The following is an 11176-nucleotide window of genomic DNA, read 5'->3' as shown; positions in this document are numbered from 1 at the left end:
TCACAAAAGGGTTAGGGGTCAGCCTGCCCTAGTGCCAGAGACCCACCCCGCATTGTATGATCTGGAGGAAGGTTCTGCCCGTCTTCTGGAAAGTGAGGCTTGAGGAAAGCAGCCTGGCATGCTGAGAGTTTGCTGGGGTCAAGGATTCCAGCTTCCTGGGACTTTGCAAGGTTGCCCACCCCCTCTTCCTTATTCAACTTGGCTTTCCAAAGGGACCTTGCTGCACCCCAGCACTCTCTTGCCCGTGGCTGCCTTTTCCCAGGCCAAGAGTTCTGGAACCTCTGGGTCTCTATGACTTCAGCAGGCCAGGATCTGCATCTGTCAGAGGCTGGGCTGTCTGAATGTACTTTGCCTTCCTCAGGGTTCTAAATCAATGAAGCAGCCAACTGCAGAGGGGCAGAGAGAGGATGAGCTGGAAGGATCCATTCATAACTATCACCTTCCCAAGCAAAGTCACCTACACCATTGGCTCTATTATTATGCTCATCATTCACACAGGTGTTCTCATTGGTGACCTGTATCACTTCTTCGTCTCCCAAAGGGGGGACCTCATGAGCTTCCATTTTACCGTAGTGCTATTGGTAAAAAGCTCTATCTCTCTCCCTGTCTCTCTCACACATTTCCTCTATTTTGCAGGCAGTCATTTCAAAGAGGCTTACACAAGAAAAACTCCCTGGTGGTGCTTGCGACTGTAGAAAATGGATGAGTTCTGGTGCATAAGTACCAAACCCATCAGGATGGACATTGACACACTGTCCCTTCATAAATAATTGGCATTAATTTGTGTTTTCAAATCTCAAAGTCACTGTTTATCAAAAAGGTTGTTGTAGAGGTGGATTAGGGCAACTTAAATGATCAGGGGCATGCAGCAACTCCCCTAGGAGGAAAGGTCACTACACTTGAGTCTTTTTAGTTTAGGTTTAAAAGCACTGAAGAGGGACATGAGAGGTGTGTCAACTTGTACATGATGTAGAGAAAGTGGACAGAGGAGTTTCTCCTGCAATACAAGAACCCAGTGGGATCATCCAGTGAAGACTGAATAAGAGAAGCCCAGGAGCTCAGGGTGGCATCCACACTTCTCCTTCTTGCCATTTAACCCCCATAACAACCTTGTGAGGTAGATTAGACTGAGAGGAAGTGACTGGCTGAGGGGGGATTTGAACCCTGGCCTCCAGGGTTCTAGTCTAGCACTCTAGCCAGTACACCACACTGGCTCTCATGTTACGGGTAAATGAGAGAATTAACTACTGTTAGATGTAGGTGGTGGCACACACCTGGACAGTTTTAAAAGGGGACAAGACAAATTCGAGGAGAATAAGATGGTCATTTAGAAGTGATAGCACTTCAGTTGTAGACTGCTCTGCCAAAACGTCGTATTTCCAGCACCATCAACTCTTTCTTTCAAAAATTAAATCCTGAAAACTGTTTTAAAATATTCTTAGTGTTACTTGAGTTTGAGGTTGGTGTTTTTAATTCTGTTGGTGGAATTTTGTTACTCTTCATTATATATTCTTGCCCTTACCATTTATATCTTAAATGTTTCTGTTGTTATTGGGCAGTCTATAAAAATAGTGCTAAGAAAATAAATACATAAAATATTGCCAGTCACCCACTGTAGGTCTTGCCTTCTACCTGTCTCTGTTTTAAACATCCTGACTTGGTGGTCATGGGTGCACTTAATTTTATGCACTGCTGAATCTGCATTCAGCATTGCAAATAGAAAACCAGGAAGGTTAACCTTGACTCTAAATTAATGAAAAAAGTTCTTGAATATGACCAGCATGCTGAGACTCACTCCAGATTAAATGGATGTGGAGAGATTTGGGGTATGTGGTCTAGGATTCTAAGCTAACTTTTCCACAAATGTAATGGGGGTTTGCAATAAGCATCTAGAAAAGTGTCCCATTTGCCCCCTTCCATCTTAATCCCCCAGACTGAAGTGCATCAGAGTATAGAGATGATTCCCCTCTCCCACTTTTCCATCGTTGAAGACAAATCACTTCTGCTCCTTCTGTTTGGTTTCTGCAGTCCTCACATACAACCAGCTTCTACTGGGCACTGCTGGCAGCGATCTACACTTTACAAGCAGACGACGATGTGCTGATGTACATTGCCATGACATCTTTCGGTAAGGCAAGTTGGGGAAGTAGAGGGATGGGGACCCACCACATATTCTGGGGCTCACTTCAAGCCCAGTGATGTGAGCTTTCTGAGAAAGATTGAATTGGAATCTTTTGTGCAAATTAGGGCAATTTCCCTGATGCTTCCCAGACATAAGACTGTGTCCTCTAGGCCAAACTCCCTACTGAATGGCTCAACTTCCCCCGACCTCCCAGGCTGCTGTCAGCCATTCCACATTTTGTCATACCCAGAAATGCATAAACTTGCTTGCTTCAAAGCAGTGGGCCCCTCCACTGTGTTGGAGTCACTTTTTTCCATCAGCGCTATCAGCTCCCCTGCCACAACGTACTTTTTCGCATAATGTTAGTGGTTTGTGAATGAGTCTCCTCTGCCAAAGCAGTGAAGAGACTGGAAGCTTCTGCTTTTGCTTTGAAATGTAGGATCAAAGCCATGGTTTATGGTGCTGCCACTATCAAGTTGTTGGTCTGTGGTCCTGGCTTGTTAACAAACCAAGGGAAGGGCTGCAGCTCAGTGTCAGGGCATCTGCCTCGCATGCAGAAGGTTACAGGTTCAGTCCTCGGAAGCATCTCTGTGTAGGGCTGGGAAAGTCCCTCATCTGAAACCCTGGAGAGCTATTACAAATCAGTGGAGCGGGGATAGTACTCAGCTGGGTAGATCAATGGCCTAACTCTGTATGAGGCAGCTTCTCAGGTTACAGTTTAAGCTAACCAGAGTTCCGCCAAACTGAGAAGCAGCAAGGAATTCGAAATAGTTTGAAAGTGGGTACTTCGAATTTCCTCATGGGAGCCATGCCAGCGGAGAGGGAAAGGGGAAATATGCAAGCCTATGGCTTATTACCATAGAGCTAAACCATGGTTTAGCGCTACATTCCCAATGGGCCTGCATGTCTGTAGCACACAAGTAACTCTGAAAGAAACTCATCGGCCTAGGTTGTGTGGAGGATGTCAGACTTCAGATGTCCATCTTTCAATTGGGAAAAAGCCGTGTTTGTACTGAAATGATTACTGATGCCTTCCTCTCCTTTCTGCCCAGCCCTGAACTTTGTCGCCTTCCTTGCCCGCTTCAGCATGGACTATGCCACCATTGATTACAGAGAGGAACAGTACTAAGCAGCGATTCTCAAAGGGGGGGGGCACTCCCCAGGCTTGTTCCCGTTTGCCTCCAAGGAAGAAGGGAGGGAGCAAATACAGTTTTGGGTTAACTAAGAGAGTTTAATGGAACACCAACAAACAAACAGGTCTATTGCTTCAGGTGTAATAAAGTCTTGTATTTTCACCAAGAGAGAATTGAGGTGGTCAGTGAGCCACACAGTCACGTTGCTGGGGCAATGCCAGACAGACACCTCCAAATAACCTTTCCTTGCTGCAAGGGATTATGGGAAGGCTTGTGTGCCCCACTCCCTTTCCAAACTGCTATGAATGGGGCCAGCACCTCTCAGTTGAAGAGCAGGGTCTGAGGATCACCCAGCTGCTACCAGCCCTGCAGCGTGAGATCTGGGGGGTGGATGAGCAGAGAGAGATGGTGCTTGGGACTGCAAGGCCAACTCAGTCCTTTCTATAATGGTACACAGGCATCACATTTGCAACAATAAACTTAACATGGAACCCACGATCCCAGCCACTACACTGTTAAAGCAGGAAAAACAAACACCACTTGTGCTGCCAGCTTTCAGTTAGATTTCTGCTATTTCAGCATTCTGCTGAGCTGACAATGAGCCATTTATCCATGTCTCCATTACTGCCAGAATATTGTGGCAAGGGGGATTCTACTCCCTCCTTCCCAGTGCTCTCTCCAGCTGCAAACGCCTTGTTGAGAGGTGCACACTTGAGAGGGCAAAGATGGGCTGTGCAAGCAGGCGGCACCTGCTCCTTGGGGCTACAGCTGTGCTAAGGAAAGCTATTGGGGATGGTGCAGACCCTTGTGCTGGAAAAACAACTGCCTTAGGTAAAGTGCTTGGCCCCCCACACACCAGCCTTGCCAGGACCAAAAGGAGATCGAAGTAGGGCTTCCCTATGTTCATGGAATTCAGGTATCCCACAGCAAAGCACTGAGGCGGGTCTGAAGCAGCAGAAGCCTATTACTGAAACCCCCTCCCACCCCAAATTGGGCAAAGGGAGGAAACTCCTCCCCACCCCCACTTGGTCCCACTCTTTTACCGACACTGTTACAGGGCACTGGGAGGGAGCAGGGGTGTGTGGGGAGTGCTTGGTTTCCATAGTTTCTTTAGAATTATGAACATCAAAGCTGAGAAAAACAAAAGAGAGTATCTCAGCTGCTAGTAAAAGCTGAGCGAAGAGGATGGGCTTTTCACTTCAGTAAAAGAAAGCCAATGAAACTTTGGGGGTTGGTGTGTGTGTGACGGGGGCGGGGGGAGTGAGAGAGCTCCTCTGCTGACTCAGCAGCTGTCATTTCACATCAGTGAACGGAGGAAGACTGGGGGTACTCCATTGAGTGGTAGTCAGAAAAAGCAGATGCAGACCACTGAACTGTTATTCCTCTCTGTAGTGTCATGGGGAGATGCCCAGGAAAAGCGAGCCTCTCCCGCCTGTGACCATCCCGGCATTTGGATGCAGCAGGAAAGGGGTGGGGTGCTCTCTGGGGCCCCCCAAAATGCAAAAAGAGAGTTCCCAGCTCCAGCTTGAGTTTGCAGAAGACAGAAGGAAGAGGGCGACTCCTTCACCAGAGTCTCTTTGTCCAAGCTGTCAGGAGTGGCCGTGGTCCCCTGTTTCTTCCTGGGAGGGGCTGAGATTGCAACCAAAGAGCTATTCCAGGACTCTCCTCAGTCCAACTTTCTCCAGGAGCGGGCAGGGGAGCCCAGAACAGAGAAGGGAGCCCAGCAGGGAAGAGGCTGCCCCCCCACTCACTCCTGCCCAACCCGGATGTGTGGGTTGAACTTGGGGTCCAAGTTGGGGTCGTGGTCGGCAGAGGCCCGTCCCACCTTCATCATGATGATGACAAGGGTGAGGAAACCAATTCCACCAATTAGGAGGAGGATGACGAACCTCTGCATCATGGAGCGGGGCTGCTTCCTAGAGCTGAAGCGGTTCCTGACAGCAAGAGGAAGGAGAGAAAGTGTTAGCAAGAGCTCCTTCCAAGCAGGGAAGAGGCAAAATCCAAACTGGTGCACTGTGAGCTCCTTCTAGACATTAGCTGAGCTGCTGTGAGGGCACAGCTGAGGAGGAAAGCCTTAGGGACAGTATAGTAAGGAACAATGCATTTTCTGAAAGGAGTTCCTTAATAAGTAGGCTAAAGAAATAAGTGCCTGCTTTCAGTGGCACAATCCAAGGTGGGGGGAAAGCAATTGGAAGGTTGAACATATTTTGATTTAAACATTTTATAAGCTCAAATAAAAAAGACGAGTACCCAGAAGGTAATGGAGGGAAGCTTGGGAAGTTTGGGGCGAGAGACAGACCTCGTGCCTCCCAGCCTGCTAGGTGGATTTCAACCCTCTCCACATTACAAGGATGAGTCAATTCAGAACAGGGATGATGAGACAGAGAGAAATATTTGGAATCAAGGCTAAACTGAGCTCAATCTATGAGGCTCAATTTGGCTTCCTGTACAACATCATAGCCCAAATGATGTGTTTGAAAATGTGAATGCAGTACTTCCCTGAAGGTAGAAACAAACAAAAAGAAGAGTGTGTATGTGCCCACATTTGCATACACACCACAGAACAGCTTCCTGGCCCTCCCTACTGGGACTTAGGCTTCCCACCCTTCCGTCAGTATAAGCAGAGACTCTTCCTGTATCTGGTGTCTCTACCATTCTCATGCCAGCCTGTATAGAAACCTTCCAGATTCCACATCAGCCCCATGGGAACAGGAGGCCCCCTTGTCTCTGGCCAGCCCCACTCTGAATGGCTGCAGCTTCTTCCAAACTTACTTCAGCAGCTGGGCAAGCCAGCCAAGCGCTGGCCGCCGCCGGTACTTGTCTTCGTCAAAGTCCACGTGAGCCTCGGAAGCCCTGCTGCCCCCGCCTTCCCGGGTGTCATACACTTTCCGTGGTGAGGAGGCTGCCAGAAAAGGAGCGGATAATAGCATAGAGAAGATGGGTTGGAAAAGGCCACCCACCCCCACAAAAATGGCCTAACCCACTTTACAAACTCTGATATGCATGAGGATGGCCCAGAGGGCATCCCAGAAGCTGCTCTGTCCCAACTCAGACTCTCATTGAGCCAAGGGCTGCTGCCTCTGCACAAACTGACCAGCAGAACTGACCCTCCAGGCAGGCAGGCAGGGTCTTCCCAACACCTCTTGCTGCTACTGCAGCTCCCTGGTCCTCCTTTTTAAATGGAGATGCCAGCAGGGATTGAACCCTGGACCTCCTGCTTGCTAGGCATGGGCATGGCTCTCCTCATTGCCTGCCTTGCCCTCCATGCCAGAAACTGTTTGGCTCCAACTTGCTGCTTGCCTGGGGACTGCAGAACTGAAGAGCAGCACCCTCTGGCTCCTGCCACTGATCAAGGGGTGCTCCTGGGCTGAGGTTGCCCTCCTGACTCCCAAGGAGACAAGGAGAAGATCAGCAAAAGAGCAGTAGCAGGGAGACCCCTGAAGAAGGCGGGTATGTATCCAACTATGTATGGTCTATGCTGTACAAAGTTCTTCCTTTTGTCCATCTTAAATATCTGCCCGTCAACTGGCAGCATCAGTAGGATGGGAGAACTCTCCTTTCCCTGCTTCCCACAATCCAATTTGCCCCATTTGCCAATTTCATTTCCTTTGCCAGCTTCACATCTGAGAGGAACGGGCCACAAGCAGCAAGGCAGAAAGCAAAAAGGCATGACGTCCCAATGCTCTTCCTCAGCCCACGTTCCATTGTGGGGGAGATAGTACTGTTCCCCCACCAGCACCCTTCCCTGGATGAAAGGCCCCCCACCTGTGTGCCTACCTGCGTTAATGGTGACGGGGTCATTGGACAAAGCATTCATGCTGATGACCGTGTGCTGATGCTCCTGCACCGCCCCGTTGTTCATGCTTTGCTGTTGTTGGGAGGAGGGGAAGCTTGCACTTGAACCGTAAGAGAAGGCCGAATGGGGGCTCTGCTGCACAGCCTCCTCTGAGTTGAGGACTGGATATGGGGCGAGAAAGAGAGGAGAGGTAATTGAGGCAAGGCTGGAAGAGAGCAGGCTTGGTTCATGCACTTGAGACACTTCTTCACAAGTTTAGGCCAGAGACCCAGGGTCACCAGGGCCATGCCCATTCCCTCAAGGGGCAAGGTCTTCAGTGTGAGGCCACGGCAATTCCTTTCCACCAAACAAAGAGATTCTGGCTGCTATGAGGGTAACCCCCCCTCCCCAACTTTCCTGTTTGCAATGCTCATGGGAGAGAGGGGTAGGAAATCTCCCAACGGGAATGGAATTGCGAAATGCAGCCGCCTCCCCAGTTAGTTCCTAAACACAGTTGTCTCCCTGAGTGGGGCACCTTGAATGCTCTGCGCTCACAAAGCCTCCAGAGAAAAGGTGTTGTGTTATCATGCCAGGAGACCCTGCCAGAGAGGGTGAGAGGGGTGGGACCAGCAGCCAAGAGAAAGAACAGCTGTCACAGTGCCTGGCTCCTCCTACTCCGGCAATACTCACCGGTGAAGCTGGACCAATCTGTGTAGTCTGCGGTGTCATGAGGCTCTGCTTCCTGGACTGTCTCCATTTCATCAATCTGAGCAGAATGAAAGCAAAAGTCAGATTTAAGGCTAATTAGGAAAATCAAAAGCAGGCAGAAGAAACGTGCGCGTAGGTGGGTGGGTGCAGAAAGTCCTCTGGCCCTGGAATCTACGCCTTCAGTCCAGCAGGCCTGGCTGAGGTTCATCTTCCAGCTTGCAGAGATGCCCTGAAGCTGACCCTTCACTTCCATGGATATGTCTGTCTGTCCACAGATACAAACACCCTGGATTTACCCAAGTGGGAACCGTTTGCACATGCTGAAACATGGAACTGGTCCAGTCCCCGAGAGGGAAAAGGAAAAAGGGAACTGCCATCTGGGAATCTGCTTGATAAGGAGCCCACTACAGATTCCCCCTCCCCATCAAGGATGTTTTGCTGACTGCTGCATCACTTTCTTTCCTCCTCACAAGACAATCACAGAAGCTAAAAACAGCAAGAACTTCTCTACCTGGCAGCAGGCTCTAGGCAAATCATGCTCTATGCTCTATTGGCCTCTGTGACCGATGCTGGACCAAATGGGCCACTGGCCTGATCCAGCCCAGCTTTTCTTATGCCTCCAATTAGCCCTCCTTAGAATAAAGCAAAAACCAAAAATGCTGGAATTGCCTCTTACCAGCGGGAGCCCAAGGCCAGCCCGAGCCCAATTCACCATCGACAGCTTCTCTCGCAGTACTGATGCTACTGGACTGACAAGGTTGGCCGGTGGAAAGACGGGGCCCTGACAGTTGGGACACTGGTAGCCGGCTGGGGCAGTATTCTTCGGCAGCTGGTTGGCCATCTCGTTGAGGCAGGACCAGTGAAAGAGATCTACAGGAACGGGGATGGGGGATCTGTTAGGGCGAACCTTCGCATGGGGACAGAGATCCACACCAAACAGCTAAAACATATCCAAAAAACATGATTTCCCACAATGAATACTGGGAACTGTAGCTTCCCCCTCCCAGTAGCCTTAACCAACTACAGGTTTCTGGCAGACTCGGAGTAGGGGGCATCTCCCACAAACACCCCACCCTCTTTCCACAATCAACATTTTCCTGCCTCTCTATTTGCATGAAGCCAACTTTAAAGTTGCTGCAGTGGCATTTCAAGGTCCACTGAAGGGGGGGGGGGATTTTCTGGATGGCCTCAGGAGGACGATTTGCTAAGTTTAGCAGAGTTACTGCTTGCAGAGCCTAGACCTTTATGGGTGGATGTCACACCTAAGAGCGTAGAGAACTTTTACTGACCATAGCAGACCAGCCGGACTGTCTCTTTAGTGGAGAGAAGTGTATTGCACAGCCGACAGTTGGGATTGTAATCACTGTCCTGAAGCCACTGCAGGTATGACTGGACAATGCACTAGAAGAAGAAAAAGAGAGGCAAATGCTTGGCAAGAGGGAATTAGGCTCAGGGTAAGTGTGGATGCACCAGAGTTTTAGGATATTAGTAACAATGATAATGATAACAATAACATAGTTTTCTAAAGATGCTCAGGTCTAGTAAGATCCCCAAAGGAAAACACAGCCAACTTTTGTGTGTTCGAAAGGTCTGAACTTAGTACAGAGTAGGTGTTACTAAGAGGGTGCTTAGGAAATTGTCGAACTGAAGGAAGGAGACAGTCACATAACTAAATCAGAACCAACCCTATTCCTTTATTATGTACAGGTAAATCACATATTATGGTGATATCATTTGCGCAACTGAAGCTTTATGCAGATTGACAAAAAGTTAAAAAAATAAAAGGGGGCAGGAGAGCTGGGAAAAAACCTCGGAACGACTGACCGAGATCATATGGACTGGCTCTTTTGGCCCCAGTAGCTGTTGATACAGAGGTGGTTCTAGGTTTTTCCCTCTGCCAACTTTCCAAGCTCCAGTAAAAAAAAGCCAATGAAGGCTGAAGATAAGGGCAACAAAAAGCCACCCTTCTGCATCAAATGTTTGAACAGCTTAGAAATCAATGCCCTAGAGGCACTTCATCACACTTCTGAAAAGGTAGCGTAGAGCAACAGTTGAGGGAAGGGGAGATGGTGCTGGGGCCCTCGAGCTACAACTCCCACCATCCCCGTGTGCCCCTCGTGGGAGTTATAGCCCAAAATCTTGAATGATGCAGGTTCCTCTCACACACACCATCACGAAGGCAAATACTTTTCAACATTCTGCTTTCGTGTTTCTAACAAGAGAAGGAAAAGGGAGAAAGACAAGAACCTATAACCCCCATTTCCCCCTTTTCCCAGGTTACATTGCCTCCTGGCAAAAGGTAACTCTCTAGCCCAGTCTCAACCCTGAACCCTTAATCCAGTGGCCTCATTTACCTTGGCATGATTAGCAACAATGCAGTTCTCACAGACGTTCACCCGGTGCTCAAAACAGAACAGATTGGTGACTTTCCTCTTGGGGCATTTACAAAGCCCCATGATGGCAAATACAGTCCCAAAGCAGGACCAAAGAAAGCTAGGCAAGGAAAGAAAGAGGGATTACTGCCTTGCCTGGATGAAGGCTTTCCAACCCAACCTAGGTACCAGATTAGCAAAACAAAACCTCCGCCCCAAGTCTTCATCATTGGCTCCAATTCCTGCACGTTCCTCACTAGCAGAGTCCAGAATCTACACTGCCACCATCTGAATGCTCCCACAACATTTGCACTTTCTCCTCCACCTCCCACCCCAAAACACAGCAGGTAACACTGAGGAACATGGCGCTGCAAAAGCTAGATCTGTTGATTTTCCTGATCTTTCAGGCAACTATTACTGCTCTATGGAGGAGCTATACCAGAATCAGCCCACGGAGAGAGCAATACTCTGCCCACACAAATACAGTACTGTACTACCTAAGTTAGTCCCAGGCGCACTGGAGATATCTCTACGAAAGCACCCTCAAGACTGGGATGTTTAAAAACCACAGAAGCTTTTCTCTCCCCCCACCCACATGCCAATCGTCATCTCTTCCAGCCAAGCATCCCAGCCGCCGCCCCGCCCGGATCCAGCGACGCTCACGCCCCGCGAAGAACCCAGGAGCAGTGATCGCCCCACTGCCGCTCCTCCTTCAGAAGGGGATCCGGGCGCCCTGCTCTGCAGCCCCGCCCTGCCAGGAACCCAGGAATCCTGCCCTCCACCAGGAAAGGAACCCAGGCGTCCGAGTGACGCGATCCCTAGGCGCCCTAGCCGTTCTTTACCGGCTCCGTGCGAGGGTCCGCCGATACTCACGGATTCCCCTCACAGATTCCGAGGAAGAGGCGTGGCCATGACGGAAAGGGAGGAGGAGGAGGGAGGGGGGACGACGATGCCTTCGCCTGTTGGCCCTGTTGCCACGTCTCTTCCGGGGAGGACGCGCTCTGATGGCATCATCCCCAGCGTCACGCGAACGGCGCTAACCTCGCGAGAGCGCCGCGAGGGGCGC

General features: G+C 49.9%; 2 protein-coding genes across 5 annotated transcripts; one reads left to right on the top strand and one right to left on the bottom strand.

Moving 5' to 3' along the window:
* The first annotated feature begins 186 nt into the window (after positions 1-186).
* Positions 187-3428, top strand: TMEM262 (transmembrane protein 262). Its single transcript, XM_079957475.1, has 3 exons — positions 187-581; positions 2029-2128; positions 3175-3428. The coding sequence occupies exons 1-3, from the start codon at positions 408-410 to the stop codon at positions 3249-3251; spliced, it is 351 nt and encodes a 116-aa protein (XP_079813601.1). The 5' UTR covers positions 187-407; the 3' UTR covers positions 3252-3428.
* Positions 3333-11124, bottom strand: ZFPL1 (zinc finger protein like 1). Of its 4 annotated transcripts, none has more exons than XM_079957471.1 (8): positions 10984-11124; positions 10093-10231; positions 9028-9139; positions 8415-8608; positions 7721-7796; positions 7033-7212; positions 6028-6157; positions 3333-5189 (listed from the first exon to the last, which is right to left on the bottom strand). In XM_079957471.1, exons 2-8 carry the CDS (start codon positions 10192-10194, stop codon positions 5003-5005), a joined length of 981 nt encoding a protein of 326 aa, XP_079813597.1. In that variant the 5' UTR covers positions 10195-10231; positions 10984-11124; the 3' UTR covers positions 3333-5002. The 4 variants fall into 4 exon arrangements, with proteins under 4 accessions (XP_079813597.1, XP_079813596.1, XP_079813598.1 ...); XM_079957470.1 differs by having other exon boundaries at positions 10997-11114; XM_079957472.1 differs by having other exon boundaries at positions 10953-11108.
* Positions 11125-11176: the final 52 nt, after the last annotated feature.

Source organism: Podarcis cretensis, assembly GCF_951804945.1.
Source record: "Podarcis cretensis genome assembly, chromosome: 16".
NCBI classification, from domain to species: Eukaryota; Metazoa; Chordata; class Lepidosauria; order Squamata; family Lacertidae; genus Podarcis; species Podarcis cretensis.
Note: the sequence above shows the minus strand (reverse complement) of the source record. Positions and strands in the feature narration are given on the sequence as shown.

Bases quoted from the DNA above. Each gene is read 5' to 3' on its own strand.
- TMEM262 (XM_079957475.1), top strand. From the start codon at position 408: ATGAGCTGGAAGGATCCATTCATAACTATCACCTTCCCAAGCAAAGTC. The intron at 582-2,028 runs GTAAAAAGCTCT...TGGTTTCTGCAG, and splicing joins ATTTTACCGTAGTGCTATTG to TCCTCACATACAACCAGCTT. The intron at 2,129-3,174 runs GTAAGGCAAGTT...CTTTCTGCCCAG, and splicing joins CATTGCCATGACATCTTTCG to CCCTGAACTTTGTCGCCTTC.
- ZFPL1 (XM_079957470.1), bottom strand. From the start codon at position 11,022: ATGGCCACGCCTCTTCCTCGGAATCT. The intron at 10,232-10,996 runs GTGAGGGGAATC...TTCCTTGCCTAG, and splicing joins ACGCCTCTTCCTCGGAATCT to CTTTCTTTGGTCCTGCTTTG. The intron at 7,797-8,414 runs GTAAGAGGCAAT...CATTCTGCTCAG, and splicing joins CTGGCCTTGGGCTCCCGCTG to ATTGATGAAATGGAGACAGT.